This window comes from Anser cygnoides, chromosome 5 (assembly GCF_040182565.1).
Source record: "Anser cygnoides isolate HZ-2024a breed goose chromosome 5, Taihu_goose_T2T_genome, whole genome shotgun sequence".
NCBI classification, from domain to species: Eukaryota; Metazoa; Chordata; class Aves; order Anseriformes; family Anatidae; genus Anser; species Anser cygnoides.
Genome location: NC_089877.1, coordinates 4,294,741 through 4,313,153, shown reverse-complemented (window position 1 = coordinate 4,313,153; position 18,413 = coordinate 4,294,741). Strand labels below are relative to the sequence as shown.

At 41.2% G+C, this 18,413-nt stretch overlaps 2 protein-coding genes across 4 annotated transcripts in view; one reads left to right on the top strand and one right to left on the bottom strand.

Moving 5' to 3' along the window:
• PDE3B (phosphodiesterase 3B) overlaps positions 1–4,033 on the bottom strand; it is an 89,155-nt gene extending 85,122 nt beyond the window's left edge. Inside the window, exon 1 of one of the 2 annotated variants that reach the window (XM_048069932.2) lies at positions 2,700–4,033. In XM_048069932.2, coding sequence (XP_047925889.1) covers positions 2,700–3,680 — 981 coding nt within the window. In that variant the 5' untranslated portion in view covers positions 3,681–4,033. The remainder of the gene's footprint in view (positions 1–2,699) is intronic. The other variant, XM_013189132.3, reaches the window with a different exon arrangement.
• Positions 4,034–4,304: 271 nt separating this feature from the next.
• The window catches only part of PSMA1 (proteasome 20S subunit alpha 1), a 30,657-nt gene continuing 16,548 nt past the window's right edge, over positions 4,305–18,413 (top strand). The window contains exons 1-2 of one of the 2 annotated variants that reach the window (XM_066997282.1): positions 4,305–4,577; positions 9,162–9,247. The gene's annotated coding sequence lies outside the window, so the exon portion shown is untranslated. The remainder of the gene's footprint in view (positions 4,578–9,161; positions 9,248–18,413) is intronic. The other variant, XM_066997283.1, reaches the window with a different exon arrangement.

Sequence of the window (18,413 nt, the reverse complement as noted above, 5' to 3'; positions counted from 1 at the left end):
ATAGCTGCCATAGCTGTTCAAGTACAGAAAGCAATACTCTGACTATGACAAACACATTGCTCAAATTAGAAAGCACTCGCAGCATCATGCTCACAGGGCCTCTTCCCACCTCTATCCCAGAAAACAGTGACAGCTCCACCTGCTTCCAACATGTGCACGCTGCTGGGTGCGCATACGTGGAGCTGCTGACCCTCCCGCTCCCCATGGGGAAAGACCCCTGACAATTGTTAGCTTAAGCTTATTTGTGAAGAAAAAACAGTCAACCCAATACAATTATTTTCTCATAGTTTTAACTAGACAAGAGTCAGGCATAATTTCAAATCAACAAGTAACCGGAAACTTAAGGTCAATAGTAGCATTCTCTGTTTTCCCCAGGGTAACTAAAATCTACATCTGCCTTTTTTGTTCTCGTGTGTCCCTGCTTGCAGGGGTTCAATGTGCACGAATAATTGGATAAAATACATCAAATATAATCACAATAGTTACTTAGCTGTCATTCACCAAAGTATTCTTGGCATGGTGGACTTGCCGCACATTCCTTGTACTCCACTGATCTTCCAAACAATGCTCATTAAACCCACTGTCTTAAAATATTGATATTGAAAAAGAAGCATTGCAATGTTGTATAAACATCTGCAAAACACGCAATCAATCTTTCAAGAAAGTTCACATAATAAATGCTCTCTGAAGAGCATTAAGTGTGTATTTTCCTTCTGTTTCAAGGAAGCAATATAAAGACCTTACAGTGTTTATTCAAATAAAGTCACAGGCTATACCCCATGCCACCACCCCCAGCCCAAACAGTTGACATTTTATCAGCTTTGCAATGTCTGATCTCTCTCCAAGTCAGACAGGAGATCAGAAGATTTAGCCTGTATTATCCTTATAAAAACCACTCATAAAATACTGCATAGAACGTATATCTGTGAATCCAATTTAAACCGTGGCTAACAAAGCACAAATATTTATTGTAAAGTGTAATAGACTATTAGGAAAATAAAGAACTTTAGATCTCTTTGTTGTTTCTGTTCACTTCTGGTGATAATGAAGATATCAAATTCTGGAAGTCTACCAAACAGTTGCATTTTATTATGAACACGTATGATTTAAGTACTGCCAATAAATTCCATGTATTTAGTTCTGGTTGACATTTATGATGTTACTTAAAGAATAATAAATGCCTTAACTTGAAATATACACATACTTTTTTAGGAAGTGAGCTGCATATCAAAGGAAGCATTTAGTAAGTTGTATGAGAACAAATATCTTTTATCATCTAGAAAGGTTAATGAAAGCTGTTATTGCATTTTCTGAGTTTTTTTATACTGCAGACAAATGACACAAAAAAAGAGAGCGTTTGCTATCTAGAAGGGATCAGAGCAGAGAAAGTAAATTACAACACAATATTCCCTACATATCTTAATTGCTATTACAATATTTATCGTTCGTTTCATAGTCTGCACTTGACAATTTAAAAACTTACTGAATGAGCTACTTCTGAAGCGTGCTGCAGCACACTTGCATTTCAACCTTTTACGCAAAGAACGATTACTGCTGTCTTACTCTGTTGCATGAACGCGGAGCACGACATGCTCGAAAACCACCCCGCTTGTTCAGATTCACCTCGTGTCTCCTCCGACCTACTTCACAGTCGATCACAAGAGGCGCGTTATGGCACACACGACAAAGCGGAGTTAGAAACTTGCATTTAGCATTCATGAATTTCAGCCACAACAGCGGGAGATGGGGGACTCTGCGGCAACCATCCCTTGCAGGAGCTGCTGGCTTGCACGTTCCTTCCGAACTCTCCCCTCATCCTCCCTCCATCAGGGGCTGGTTATCCCGCCGGCACACCACTCGGCGTCCTGCAGTTCACGTGCAATGTACCGAACATAAACAAACCCGGCCCCACACGGGGCTTCGCGCTGCGAAAAACAAGACTCATTGACAAGTTTTCCAGGAGGGAGAAACCAACAGAGTTCCATTCAAGAAAACTGAACGTTTTGGGCATCTTTCCAGACTCTACTGAACAGCTCTCTCTTCAGTTAAAAAAAAAAAAAGTAGTTGCTTAAATCCAATCAACCCCAACCTAATGTTAAGTTATTTGGAGCGAGGAAGAGATGGTTAAGAGGGAGAGAGAGAAACGAGAGACCGTAATCTGCAAGGCAGAAGGGCGCCTGCCACTCAAACACTGCCAAACATCGGTACAAAATATCCCTCAAAATCTGATTTTGTGTTTTTCTTTAGCACCTTTTTGTCGACAGAAAGCGGGAAGAAAGTAAAGTGCCGAGCAGCTAGAAAGCTGTGGTTTCTTTCTCTGGTGAAGTCTGCCAGAAGTGGTGGAGCTGGGCTTTGGAAAAGAAACAAGGTAGCTGATAGCTGAAGGTGTTTGTTTGTTTAAGGAAAAAGGGCTACGCTTTAATAATTAAGGTCGTATGAAAAGCGAGCGAGCCCTCTATGCTATTGCAAATGCATTGGTATGGTTCAGCTTCCATACAGACCAAAAGGGAGGGTTACATCGGCCGTGCAGAACCAAGTTGAGAAATTAAGACCCGCTAAGGAACCACTATTTTCCTCCATTTCTTTAACGGGCGTCTGACAGCGAGCAGACATCCAGCGCGCACCCACTGAGAGGTTAGGCAAAGCGAGCGGCGCTCACTCCTCGGAAAGTTTCTCCCTGCAGTTTCGGAGAAACCTACCTGCTCTCTGGAAATGCAAGGCAGCGAGGGTCTCCGAAACATTTTGCTGCTGCCGTAGTAGCTGGCCGAAGTCTCCCCTAAGGACACGCAGCTCGATCTCCTCCTGGGTCTGATCACAGGCACTTTTTCCTCCGCGCTGGGGAGCCGCGGGTGGTGGTGATGCTGCTGGTGCGCTGCCCGGCTCCGGGCCGCCAGGACGCCGCGCTCGCCGCCGCAGAGGGCTAGGAGGCAGCCCGCCGCCCCGACAGAGCCGGCCAGCAGCGGGCGGAGGGCCGGGGGCAGCGAGTGGAGGCTGCCGAGCGACACCAGCCACACCAGGCTGGAGAAGAGCAAGACGAGGAGGCTCCGGCGGAGCTTCAGGGAGCTCTGCAGCAGGGTCAGCGCCGCCACCGAGCCCAGCACCGTCAGCAGCCTGCCCGCCACCATCTGCGGCTCGCCGGGGGCTCGGGGCTCCTCTTGGCACCCCGCGGGGGGCAGCAGCCACTGCAGCGCCACGAAGTCCCCCGAGTAGCAGCACACGGGAAGCGCCAGCAGCCACCAGCGGGTCGCGCCGCCGCGGGCTAGGTGGCAGGTGAGGAAGAAGAAGGCGCAGGCGATGCTGAAGAGCGGGCTGAGGCAGCGGGAGAGGCTCAGCAAGGCGTGCAGAGGCCGGGGGCTCCGCCAGCCGCTCCCGTCCTGCTGGCCCCCGGCGCTGCCCCGGCCCGGGAGCGCCAGCAGCGAGACTACGAGGGCGGCCAGGGCGGCCAGGCTGAGCAGAGCCCGGCAGCAGGAGGAGGAGGAAGAGGAGGCGGCGGCGGGGAGCAGCAGCAGCGAGAGGAAGCTTCTCGGGGGGTCCTGCCGCAGGGGGGTCGCGCAGCTCCTCACGTAGCCGTTCCGCAGGCTCTCCGCGCCGCCGTCCGGCTGCTGGCAGTGCTGCGGGGCTCGGCCGGGGCCGGGGCCGGGGCGGGAGGCGGCGGCGGCGGCTTCCCTCTCGTCCCTCATGGTGGTCGGGGCGGCGGGAGGGGCAGGACGGGGCAAGGCGCGGGTCGCGCTAGCTCCGGCCCGGCCGCGCCTCCCTCATCTCCTCAGGAGACGGGCGCTGCGCTGAGCCGCGGCGTCTCCTCCGCGGGCAGCGGCGTCCGGAGCATGGTGGGGAGCGACGGGGAAAGAGAGAAAAGGTAACGAGCCTCGCTCGCTCGCTCTCCCCCGAACGGATCCAGCGGGAGGGCCTCGCTGTCGCCTCCCAGCGCTCACCGGCGGCAGCGGCCGCTGGCGAAGCCCCGGCGGGGGCGGGAGGCGGGGGCAGCACGGCCCCAGCACGGCCCCGGCCCGCCCGCCCGCCGCCCTCCCTCACGGCGCTGCACACGGCGCGCGCGGAAGCCCCTGCGGCGGCACGCGCCCCGGGAGCGGTTGGGCGCTAACTGCCACGCGCTAACGGCCGCACGGTAGCGGGGGCGGGGGGGGGGGAAAGTGCGAAGGGAGGGGACGGCGGGAGGGGCCGGGCGAGGCAGGCGCGCGCCCGTGTGCGTGTGTGCCCGCACCCGCCCGCCCGGCGCGAGCCGAGCGGCCGCTGAGGCGCCGTCCCCGGGGCTGCGGCTCGCGCCCTTCCCGCCGCCCGCCCTGAGGCGGCCGCCCGGGCCCCGTCCCGCCGCGGCCGGCGGGGAGCGGAGGAGCCCGAAGCCGAACCCGGCAGCGTCCCGGCTCCGGGAAGCTCTGAGGAAAACTGCCTGGGGCAGGTCCCACAAACCCGCCCCGCGGCAGCGGCGCTGGCTGGGCGAGCCGCTGAGGAGAGCTTGGGGGGCTCTCTGAGGCACCCCGCGGACGTTGCTTTGCGGCACGCAAAGAATAGCGAAAGCGTTCGCCTTGTAAGGACCGTCTGGTTCTTTAAGCACACGAAAAGTGAGTACGAGTAGGGGAGCTTTCTGCGCTTTTTTCAGCCCTCATTAACTGAGCTGGCAGGTCAGACCCCGTCTCCAGCCCAGGTTTGATCCTTTTTACCGCTAACCCCTCTGGAGCGGAGCACAGCCGTCGGTTCGGACCAGGCTGCTAGCGGCGCTCGGGCTGCAGTAGGCGAAGACAGGCAGCTGGTGGGCTTTTGCACAGCTCGTTCATCCTGCTCGTTCGTTTTCCTTAACTGTAACTGCTTGGGGTTTTAACATTCTGATTATAACTCTGCGTCTTTAGCCCCTTCGTTACTTGCAGTGCCCTTTGGGACACGTTTCCACACAGCGCTGTGCCGCTTGGCATAAGTCGGTCCAGAGACCAGGCCAGGTAAGTCCCACATGGCGCTTTCTGCTGGCTTGCTGAACCAGGCTGGCTGTGGAAGCGGCTGAGCGGCCGTGCCTGCAGTTTGCTGCCTGCCAGCAGCGCTGAAGCCGCGGTGTAACAGGAAGCTGCAGGGTCCGGGCCTAAGGGCTGACGATGTGCAGAACTCATCCAGCGTGATCACTGACAGCGAGTACAATGTGCAGTGACGAACAGAGTAACTTCTGTACGTAAGAAGTTGGAAATAAGTAGTGGTTTGTATTTCAAAAGGCAAATCGGCGGAACTTGAGTGCCGTCACAGGCCTCCCTCTGTTAGAAATACCTCCTACGCGCTTTCCCAAAAAAAGAAAAAGGAATTCTGTCCCGTCTTGGTACGCTTACAGCCAGTATAATTGTACAGTTTCCTGGTTTAAAAGTTTTCAAAATAGAGTATGTGAATTTCCTTTTGGGATAATAATCCTGCATTTACTTTTATTCACACATTATTGGCACCAATTAGCCTGCAATCAAGTGTATATGTGAATGTTTTCAAGGCTGAGATAAATCTTGCTATTTTGCATAGCTCTTTCACTTTTTTGATTCAGTTGAATTCAGCTATAAATAAATGCATTCCTGAAATAGTATTTCACAGAAATTGTAATCTTCACAGAAATATCGTATGTGAATATAAGCAACTATAGCAGTGGGCATTGGAAAGTGTACAAAGGAAGAGTACAAAGATAGGACATCATATGACCCCTTAATACCCCATATGCAACCCACTGTGGCATTAGCACTTTCTGAATCAGAAGTGGTGTCTTATATTTAACACAGTCCTCAGTGCATTTTTATTCCATGAATTTGCACAACCATTTATGTATTCGTTTACTTTTAAGTCCACGTTGGCTTTTGGCATCTGCCGTGTACTGCAGGAAGGAGGTCCTTACTCGGTACAACTTGACTGCATTGTGTGAAATGTTTTTCGTGTTTGCTATCTGTCTTAATTGATAACAGTTTCTATCAAGTCATCTTTTTTCTTCAGTTCGTGATTTTATATCTTTCCCCAGTCTTGTGAGTCTTGTGTTTTCCAAGCAGAGGAGTTATAGTCTATCTGATATTTTCATATGGTACAGATCATCTCTTTATTTTGTACTTTGTGAACACTAGTATATGCTGTTGCTGATGAGGAAACAAGGAGTTACAGTACTCAAGACACGAGCAGATGGATTTATGCTGAGCCAAAATAATGGTTTTCGTGTCATTATTGAGTTCTTTATAATTTCTGTAGTCTTGTTTGTTTTGTTAAGGAAGAAAGAAAGTGGATAAACTGATGAGTTTTGAGTGTTGTTCTGTTGAACAGACATTGAACATTGTTTTCATGGCATTAACTATATAGATCACAGGATATCTTTTCTGAGTGTTAACATCTACAGCTGATAGATAGTTTCAAGGATAGGATTATTTTTTTCCCTGTGCACTTTATGCTTATTTACCTTAAATTTGACCTTCATATGCATTTATGAGGCTGTATGCAGATTTGCTCAGCTTGCTCTAGCTACTTTTTCTGCCCTCAGTAACTTAGCATCAACAGCATACTCCACCACCTTACTATTTATTTGTCTTCAGATCATTTATCATGAAGTAATTAGCTTTTAATTCAATGGTACATCTGTGCAAAAACACCCTGAAGAAATGTCTTCACAGCTCATTTTATGGGAGTATGCTTTTTTCTCTCGTAGCATCCCTGTTGCCTAACAATACTCGTCTTAGCATGTTCATTTGTAAAAGGATATGACTATTAATAGATCCCTGTCCTGAGTAATTTACAGTCTAATCGTGAACAATTTCAGTATAAGGAAAAGTTGGCTTGAGTAAGACAGCATCTATCATTAGGAGCATTAACTAAATTTCTTCTTGTGAGAGAAAAATTTTAAGGGTAAAGAAGTACCTTTTCATTTGCCCACTGGTAGGTCAATATTCCTTGAATACAGAAAATGTTGCAGTAAAAGACGAAGTATTTAAGTTGTAGTGAAGACATTAATTTCAGGTAATGTCTTTTTCTTTGTCATTTTACAGTTTCACCTACAAAAGAAAATAGTTTAGCAATTCTGGTTTATTCTTATGGTACTGTATAATACCTGTATCTGCCTTTTGGCAGTGGTTTTTGCTACTACTGCATGTATATACAAACAAATGTCTTTAGGTGCTGGTTCGTAAGTTTCTAATGAAAATTGGGCTATGATATTTCAAAATAGTTATTGTTTCCTTTGTCTGTTCTCCATTCCAAAACCTTCTAACTGGAAAGAACAGAGTATAACCATAACTGTTGTCATTCAAAGCTGTAATTTTGGCATCATCTCTGGCCTGTTTCTCTTCTCTGACGTGTGCATCCAGAACCTTACTTCATCCCATGGAATATTTCTAAGTTTTAATCATTCCCTCCTGTCTGTGCTGCACTTTTTTTTTTTTTTTTTTTGGCCGTGTCCTGGCTATTGTACCCTGTAATGCTGGAATGTGGGAAATTCCTGCGCTATTCAGAATTGCTATGGTTTTTACCTGTGAGTACCTTTATTGTCTCCTTCTTCAGACACATCAGATACAAACATCTGATCCTTCCTTCCTCCCTCATCTAGTCCTGTGATTCTGATGAGTTTCTCACCCTGTGGACAACTTTGTTATCTGTTTAATAACATTGGATGCAGTTGCCCAGGTCTTCACTTCAGGAAACCATTTTCTGCTTTCTCTTGTATTAGCATGGAAAGATTAATCAAATCTTAAGAAATTATCTTTCAAGCTTGTCTCCAAGCCTTCCATAGTCTATTCATCAAAGTAATAATAGTTACATCTAACGGTACATAATTGTGTCCTGACTGTAGACCTTGCACTTTGAACATGGGGAAAGGTTTTAACATTATGGTGCCTAACTTGGAACCTTTCACAAGGTAGCATTGCAGCAAATTATGAGAGCCATCAGTGCTTTCTAAATTCTTTGTGTGTTTCTGTTACAAAATTGTCTCAGTTATTGTTGATAGCTTTCTTGAGGATGGAACTTTATCTTAGCCAAAGTATACCTGTCATATTTAAGCTTCATTTTGAATAATGTATTTAGATGTACTGAATTATTTAAACGAAGTGTGCTTTGAAATTGGAAACAAACAAACACAAAAAATTAAAACCAGCTACATGGCTTAAATAGCTCGGCTTTCTAATTGTCATCTGGGTTCATTTGCTTAGAAATTCTTCTGTATAATTGAAGAATGAGTGAATTGATGCCTTGTTCAAGGAACAAATTGCTACTACCTGACTGCTGGTGTAGTGTGAGGGTGGTTAAAAAGAAGGTGGGAACAGAGGATGTGTCTTGTGTTGGAGCTCTGAGCTAGTGAGCTGTTACAGTTACTGCTTTTCTTTCTTTCTTGTTTATGAGGAAGTTGTCTGTAGGCTGCAGTAATCAGAAGTGAATTGGACTTTTGCAAAACATTTTTTTAAATTGTGTGTAACCAAAACATTTGAATGAATTCCTGCTGTCTTGTAAATGCAGTTGTAGATGTCTTTGTGGAAATGTTAGCTGTATTTTGTTATTTATTTCTTTGAACATTAGACTTTTGTTGGGAAGTTAATTTGTAAATTAATGCAAAGACAGTTAAGGTGGTGTACGCAGTAATTGTATCTACCTCAACTTTGTTATCAGTTTTACATTAGATGCTTAAATAAAGAAACGGCATTATTACAACCACAATCATTTAGCAAAGAAAACAAAAGAAATACCATACCCCTAGAAAACACATGCATACTCGTACAAGTGCAGTTCCCTTAGGGAAATCAAAAGGCTTAACCAAACTTGAATCAATGTTTGGAGAAACACCAGTGCTACGTGTTACCATTCTGAAGTTGTCCTGAGGCAAGCACTGTGGCTTCTCTGGCTGGTGAACTGTAGAAGCGTGTGCTCACTGAGTGCTTGCAGCTGGAGGCTTAAGGATGCAACTAGGTGCTGGATGATTTCAAACATACCTGTGTAATGTGCTGTCTTTTAAATGCAGGATACGAGTATTTTAGAAGTTGATGTTGTATGTCTTCAGCACTAAAGGTCTAGAGAGATCTGCAGTGGTTCACAGGCAAACAGATATAATGGAAAAAAAAATGAATGAAGGATACTCATGTAGCTACTAAGTGGAGAAAAAAATACAGGAAAAGAGTCTTCTGGGAGTGTATTTACTATGCATGATGTCATTGTACTTGCAGTGAGGAGTCGATGTATTTGTCATGTCTAAGGGTGAGAAGAGAGATTCTGGTGCATTCCACATGAAGCAAAGCAGTCAGGTTCAAAGGTAAGTCACAGCACTGTGATCTTCAGCATATGACAGGAAAGACCAAGTTACTACAGAGTGCATCTGTGAGTTTAACTTGTCAAAAACAGACACGCGACAAAGAAAACTGGAAAGAAGTTGTGAAAAAATGTTCCTTGTATGATAAGATGTCTCTAGCAGATACAGCACTAGTCAGTTTAAAAAGTATGGGCGTTCCATTTTCACTGGAAATATGGAGCTGGTGTGATAGGGCATTGTTAGATGAGACTTCCTATTTCTGGAGATGGAAAATATCAGAACATCAGTGTGATGGCAGGCTCGGAGATATAGCTCAGCAGTGACAAACCTGAGGATCAATCAGTGAACAGAAGAACTATTGCATCAACCTTATTAAATACTCTAAGTCTGAAGAAAAACTGGGACAACACACCTTTATCTTGTCTCTAATCTTTTTTTCTGGTGCCCATTAAGTAAATGTAAATGTCTTTGGTTGATTTTTCCCCCCCAAAGTACCAGTGATTTCAGATGCTTGTTTCCTAATAAAAATGATGATAACAGGCTATCAAGTTCAACAAATAGCTGTCAAAATTCTGCCTTTAAGATATTAGAGAATTGAACAATTATATATGGTACTGCTGTTTCACATGAGCTTATTTATTTGGAAAATAGTGAGAGAGTTCAATTTGTTGATAATAAAAATGCAGAAATTTCTCAATTATGAAACTTTTGACATTTTTACTTTCTCAAAACTGAGTAAAATTTGTCATCCTATAAGCAAAATTGAAGATTAATAAAATAGGTGGCTTCATATGTAGCATCTCACTATAAAAAGTTTACTTTATGCTAAATCATATTTTATTATAAAATCTACACATTCAGTGAAATAGCATTAAACTTAAGAATACACACTAATATTTCTATGGTAATTCATTCCCTTACTTGCTAATTGAAATTTCTCTCTTGAATTGAAATAGAGGCATTTTTTGGACTCTGCTCATTAATACCACTGAAGATTAAATCTGACTGGGGAACTGGTTTGGTTTTTCCAGAGAAGTCTGACTTTACACATGAGCATCATATGCATAAATATATTTTGAAAAAGATCAAAATCGGTCCAAGCCTGGTCATTTATTGTGGGTGATGGTGGTGATAAAAGTGAGCTGAATCATTCAGTCAGCTTCTCTCATTTCCATGTCTTTTGGTACCTACTGTATTGACCCTAAATCATTGAGACAGGTTCTTGTTAATTAACATTCATTAGAATTCTGTTAAATTGCTAAAATTACATTATATTGTCAGCAGGCATAAAACAAACCCAGTTGTACCTCTTCAGAGTCCGGCCTGTGTTTCAGCACGTGCTCAAGTATCATCCTAACTGTTTGCTTGGCTGTACTGTGTGATTCAGCTATGTGCAGGAAAGCCTTGCAGGCATTAATATATTCAGAAGTTCATTATATTTAATGCTCTCTTATGTAAGTCGATGTAAATGAATCTCCAGAAAAAGAACACAAAAATAAAAAAAACTTTACATTTCTCCTTTTATGAGAAAAAATAACAGAATCCTGTAATGGTGACTGCATAACTATTTCTTCTGGAGATTCAACTTGAGATTAAAAAAAAAAAAAAAAAAAAAACAACAAAGGCAAGTTTATGCAATTAAGCTGATTAGCTCATTAATGTGGAAGTATTTTGTCCTTCTAGCCACAGAAAGAATTCAGCTGTGTAAAAAAGCAGACCGGAATAAACTGTGGCTGGAGACAGAAATTGTCTGGTTTTAAAATGATAAATTTGTGTTTTATGTCTGTCCTCTAAAAGCTAAGCAATGCACAAGCATCTCTTAGGTTAATTTTATTTTGATTAATTGTTAAGACCAAATTGTTCGTTATACGTAACCTGAAACTTGTATATTGTCCAGGAAGTCATGACACTCAGTGAACGAGTTCTCATTTCAAACAACTTGTCTTGGCAATCTTGCCTATTTGCATTTAAGTCCACATATTTAGCTAAAAGTTACCTTTCTTACTTATATAATCCAACAGGACTGTTTTGGCATTCATAATCAGTACTGTGTACAATCGCAGTAATTTATCAGCCTGCTTTTAGCATCTGAACTGAAGCTCCCCCTCCCTTTTCAGCATTCACAATTTCTGAACACAGAAAAGCTTACTTTGGGCTTGAGACAGCTCAGAGCCTGAATTTACCACATCAGAAACTGCACACCAAATACAGACTCGAAATGCTTTTGTAACTTTGAAGGGTTTGCTGCTTTTGTCCTGTCTGCGTAATATAGTGATGCATCGTAATTATTTCCAAACGGAGGGATTGTATTTAGTTGTCAAAGGCAAACATATGTAGGTGAAGCAGATGGCAGTTTCACAAGACTGAGTAACAGATAAATCACACGATGATTAAATCCAGCTATTTTTCTGCTCAAAACTAGTGCCTATTACTTTTACGAATAGTTTTACAGTAAGAAGAGGAAGAACAGTTGGATGTGAAAATGTATTTAAATGTTTCCAAGATGGTCGTTTTTCTTAGGTGATACTCCAAAAGAGTAAATAGGAGCTTTTAGAAAACACTGCTAATCAATGTGGGGTTTACCCAAGCAGCAAAGACTAGTCAATCATAAAAAATACTCTCCCCTATTTTTAAAAACGTTTGAATTGACTGTAAGCAAAAATGAGAGTATGCTATGGAAACTTGTCAAATTTTGAATCTGTAGGTAATGCAAGTGTATTAACTTTCAGTTGACTAATTTTTATGTGCTTATTTACAACTAGAATGTGTCTGGCATACCTGGGTACAAAGTAATGATGTAGAAGCAGTCGTGCACCTGTTTGATCTTTCTTGCAATGAAAGAATAATAATTGACCCGCAAACGCAAAAGCAACACATTTAGAATGGTTCTTTTGTTGCTTTGGAGGTTTTCTGTTTGAATTAACAACAACCTGAGAGGAAAGGACGTTGAAAGAGAGGGAATTGGGCACAGCAATAGGTTTTACTGGAGCTGATCACTGAAACCCAGAAGTTTACATTACGATATCTTTGCACTTACGTTCGATTAGTAATAACTAGTTAGCTATGACTGATGCTTAATATACCAAACTCAAACACTCTGTCCGTAAAGAACTATGTTTAAGTTTACATCATTAACTGATTTCTTATTGTAATATCCTTTAAACCATTCCATAATGATTCCTGCTGTGATAGTTTATGGAGGCATGGAAATAAGTCTGGAGAGTTTTTTGAGACCTAGAAACCTGTGTAGTTCGGCCTTGATAGCATTTTATTTAGATTTGGAAAAAAAATGTCAAATCAATTGCAAATTACTTGAAAAGCATGTGCCTTATTTTATCATAACTATTATCATAACATTGGTCATAAACTGAATTACAGGGATTTTATTTATTTAGTATTCAAATATTGTTTTTCCAGAGGAATAGATATTGTATGGTGAATTTCACTGACAGTCTTCCCTAGCAGTGATCCACAGTAAACTGCAGTGCAACATTTACTTGATTACTTGTACTGCTATATTCAAAATGTCTTTTTTAACTAGAATTATATTTATTTAATATTAATATTAGGGCAACATATTGCTAGAGAAAAAAAGCATAATGAACAAACATAGTACGATTAGTAAATGAAGTGAACGTGTGCACTATGTTTACCTTCAGTTTTGTTTACTTGCAGATTTGTAAAATTTGCTGATTTATAATCAGTTTCTCTGTGACTGCTGCTAATTACAAAGAATCTATAATTCCTAAGAATTACTGCTTAATATGCTAGCACGTGCCAGATAATGGTTTGAAAGTTCGTGGTTCCTGGCCATTTGTTTTTTAGTACTTAATTCTTGTAAGGCTTATTGCAGTGTAGCAGTTTGCTAACTGTAGGTCTCATAGATGCAGGCAACCTCTGGGATTTAAAACACTACACACTGCTTTCATTATCTGATATATAAAAATGCCAAAACAGCTATGTACCTGGGAGTTAGCCAAATACCAAAGAAGCTGAGTGACGTACTTTGACTGAAGTTGCTCACATCATGGATTCAAATTGTTGCTATTAGTTCTGAGGCATTTTATGTTTAAAAGTGAACATCAGATGTAAGGTATTGCTAAAGGTTGCGTTTAAGCTAGATTTTATGTTCTTTACTTTTGCTATAGTTTACTCACTGGGAAGTTGCTTAAGTAGCCCTATTAATTAAAATATTTTACATTTGGCATGTTTGCTTTCTTTAATGCTGAAATTGAGAAATCTATTTTCTACACATAAATGTAGTTTTCCTTGATTTATTAATGTGTCCCCTTCCTATGTGATTGCAACATTTTTTCATGCAAGTTCTGAAAGGGGTAGAGGGAAGAAGGAAAACAGCATTCCCAATTTAAGGAAATGGTTAGTTAAACTTTTAATGCTTTCTGATATATTAGGAAAAAAAATCATTCTCCAAGCTCTGTTTATGCATTTTATAGTTTAGGATCTGCCTTTCTGGAATTTTTAAAATGTGCTTGGAGCAGTGACAGTGTTAAATGAAAACCTGGGATATATCCTATTCAGTTATCTCCACAGCCAGGCCTCCTACACAAGTAGGTCTTCACCAAATCTAATGGTGCAATTCACATATTTCTGAAGAGAACAACTTTGAATTGGTGTAAAATACAATAATCTGACATGGATATTAAAATAACTGAGGAGTATTCAGATTTTGAGGTGAGAGGCCTGATTCTGTACACTGCCCAGCAAAATAAAAGAGCTTTAGAGAGGACAGGCAGGAATGCTGCTTTAGTAGATGTTTTTTATACTGGTGCTTTAGGCAGTAACGATCTAGAAGCAGGATCACGCTTCTGAGACATCTAGCTAAAAGTAGTTTTTAATAACAGATATGGAAATATATTGGCTTGGGACATAAATGTATATAATCATTTATTTTACTGTATGTGAGGTAATGATTCCAGTTGCCAGAGTACTATGCATTAACTACGTTTATTTTGTCTTTGTGTTCATGTGAAGGATTATTAAACTATTTTCAAAAATGGGCATTAGTTATTTACGGTGTCTTTATGAAACGTTTGTGAAATCAGGCTGTGCTTTACCAGTTACTTGGAAAGTTAGCCTTAAATGACAAAATGACTTGCAGAAATTGTGTAAATAAGTAATAAGAAGTATTAATTATTATAAGTATATATAATTATATTATACTTATTACTTGTAATTATTATAAGTTATAAGAAATTATGTGAATAAGTGTAACGTCAACCTGCAGAATCAGGTATGTTCCATATATTAGAACTATTTAATCACTGGACAGAGTTCACAAATACAAATCTAAATTATTTAGACGTAGAATGCAAACAATATGTTCCAGGACTGGAAAGCCTGTTATTCTGATAAGAAATCTGACATCTTTTTCCGTTTCTCCCTCTGATTGCTGACCAAGACCTTAGTACCTGGCAGCAATGTGGGACAGTTGGAAAGGCTTGCCAGACCTGCAGCTTCCTAGTACCTGTTTTCCAAAGAGAGCTCTAATACCAGAGTACTGTAATGTCCTAAAGGAAGATCTCCCTGTGCTCTAGATCTTCACAATCCCCTCAGTGCTTAAGTACCATCCAAGGCTACTTTTCTGAGAACTCCTGAGTTACTTGTGCTCCATAAAAGACTTCAGTCTCACTTAAGTTCCACGTTTGGAACTGACTTGTGTTCTCATACTATTATCACAAGATCTTTGACGATCTTTTGACCTTTATCTGCCTAAAGATACTGCCTAAAGATTTTTGCCAGAAGCTTTGCCTAACGTTACTGTCTGATTACTGCCTAAAGATGTGTGCCGGAAGTTGGACGCTCTGATTATTGAGGGTGATGTGTCATCTAGAAGAATCCTGCGAGCCTTGCTTGACGCAGCAGGGACAGCAGTCTGTGCTTTCACCTCCTCCTTATTTCTTAGGCAATTTCCTTGGCTTCTGAGTTCCCAGAGAGAATGAAACAATTATAAAGAATGATTCCTTAGCATCCGTTACAAAGGGACATTACACACTGTAGAGGGTGTGAGCTGGAACATCTTACCAGAAGCAAGCAGAAGTGGAAGGACTATCTGCTCTTCGACTGCTTGTAAACTACAGGCTTGTGGCTGAGTCTAGGCAATATCATTATCTAATTACCCATTCTTTAAGGTGTTTGTAACAGATGCTTGCTTTCTTGGCTAGAAGTTGTCCTTGGGTGACTTGAGATCAGGGAGCTATGCTGTCCTCCTGAGCAGTAAAGCATCATATGTGAGATGTTTCTGCTAGCAATCTGCCTGGGTTCTTGAATGAGTTAGAAAAATAGATTAGGTCATTTGAAGCATCCATATCACAGGCAGGAAGTTTGGGAGAGTGTTCTGGACACTTCTCTTGAAGAATATGGTTAATCAACACTGACTCTTTCCTTGGACATGAATAGGCAATGCCACCTCCAGAATGTCTTCCAGACCTGCTGTTTATTCAACTGTTAAATGAGACAGGCACAATCATTTCAACCACACATTTTCTAATCTTCAGAGTTGTTTGGAAGATAAAATGGTAATTATGATCACATTAATAGCTAAAGCTAGCTGATAGTAAGTAGCACTTATTTCAGAATCTGCACTAATGCCAAAATCTGCTGTCTTCTAGTACAGCAACCCAAGCCATTGCCTTCACATCAATATCTCTTAAGTATGAACATAAGGCTGACTTGACATGAAGATTTCAACTTCTCTATTGAATTCAACTTCATTATTGAATTTTATTTTTTTTTTAATGCCCAGAGACTATTTATTTGGCCATCAGAGAAATACCTTGATTAATAGAGGAACAAATAAGAGGCAAATGTATTGGGCTAAGTAGACTTAATTCGCCACGTGATACACAGAAAAGTCAATTTCCCTTTCCTTGGCCTCATTGTCTCTGTTTCCTGGATGGAGCTGGGTTCCTCTGGCAGCTCAGTCTATTTGACAGCTGTTTCAGCACAGCACTTCCAAGCTGGTGGCTTCTTTGGCTTTGTTGATACTGTAGTAATTGTATATTGAAGGATTTGTATTTTTGTCTCCTTCATGAAGCAATTTTCAAGTACGATCTGAACATGGTAGTTTTTTCCTCTGTTTCTGAGCACTTTTTGAGTGGTCAGAAACAGTACTTACACTTTTAAGTGCTTGTCAAATGTTTATCACAGGTCCTTCACAACTTATGCTATTGAGATCTTGGGAAGAAGTATGCATTACGAAAGTAAAAGTATGGAAGAATGCACACAAAGCTAGATTTGTGTAAAAACTGTTAGTAACTTTTTAAAGAAAACTTTTTTAGTTTTCTAGAAGTTAGTAACTTTAAAGTTAGTGACTTTTAAAGAAAAAGTTACTGACCATACTGACCAAAGTTACTGACCATAAAATGGAGATATGCATGTGCAGCAATGCAACTTAAGAAATGACATTTCCTGATCTGAGAAACATTCTGTGAAATTCATGTTCGCTGGACTTGGTAGAAATGATAGTATACTGCATTCCTCCCTGGCTAGTAACCAGAGAAAGCTGGTCAATTTGATACCACTGCTCAAAAGCCTGTTACAGGGAACATAAACCACTCCAAAGCAATGAAGCACTGCTGTCATTTTACTCATACGCTACAGCTGCAAATGTTATATTCTTAAAACTTTTTGTAAAAATGCAAACGTGCATAACAAAGTTGTTTTTCTGTTGACTTCTGTTGTATTTTAGAGTTTCTTTCCTTCTTTATGGTTTATCAGATTTAGGCTAAAGGACTATTCACAGATTTGTTCCCGTAGGTTGATGTCCAGGATATAGTTTAATCCTTTAAATTCATAATGTGAATGCTTCTGGTGTGAAATTTGGAGAAATACACTCACACAAACTACATGTCCCAAGTATAATTAAAACCGTGGCTATACTAAAGTCAAAGCGAAAAAAAAAATCATCATTGATGATGCAAAGATTGTAATTTAGAAACTGGATTTTAAAGCTGAAGTTGAATATATTTTGAAGAATAAAATACCTAAAGAAATGGATGATGAGCGTGATTAGCATTAGAAACATGTTGCTATCACATCAGTGATATACGGCAAGCCTATGTATACCTGGGTGAAGATTGGTAATTACTGATAAGGAAGCAGCACCAGGGCATACTTTAAATTGCATTGTGTGAATGTTTTTTGGGTAAGATCCTAAACAAATTAACCTAATGTTTTGCTTTAGTGGTAAGAATGCTACTTTTGAAGAAATTAATCTAAATAATGTGTACTGAATATTGTATAAAGTCAGTAGTGAGAATATATTTACTGCTCACTATGAAACAAGGAGGTGCCCAGGACTTTCTGGAAATTGTATCACCATAACGCATTTCGAGTTGCATAACCAGAAAGTGATAACCTCAGTCACAGGTTGCTTTTCAAAATCTAGAGGCACATACTCAATTTTCAAGCTCAAAAGTATCTTCCTGCTTTTATTAATCACTATAAGATACTTGAAAGGGTCTATACAAATGCAAAGATCTTCTGATTTTCTCCTTTCTTAAAATTATTTTCCATGTTTCACATATGGAATCTTCTGTTTGTCTGAAGAATTGTTCCTGTTGTTATAATGATGTGATAAGAACATCTCAAAAATGTTTTAGTGCTAGAGAACCTGTTGTGAATGACATAAATAGTCACAAATTTAGCTGATATATAGTTCTTAAAATCAAAGCCAGCTGTGCAGATGTGTTGACTATATAGTGATATGCTAATAACCAGTGCAGAGGTTTTTAGATACTAGCTGATTTCGAGACAGGGTTATAATAAGACTGGAATTAATTTAGAGCTCTTCAGGCCTTTCACTGAATCCTTCCATAGACTGGGCTTAGGAGCCAAGGGTTGCACCAAATACTCTGGATTTAGAACCACCCTTACATCAATGGAATTTGTTCACAATTTAGGCATGTATGATGCACTGTCTGAGCTCAGTCATCTGCGAGAACAGTGGAAGACAATGGACATTATGCTGCCAGAACCTATCTTACGTTTGTCAGGACAGGCTTAGGTTTCTGTTCCCATCGCTGTTAGTTTTGGAATATATGCAATAAAGATGGCAGTGCCAAACAAAATTTGTACTATGAAAACCAGGGATATGAATGACAGCAAAGCTGTTAAAATGCATGTAGCAAAATTAGGAGCTTGGCAAATA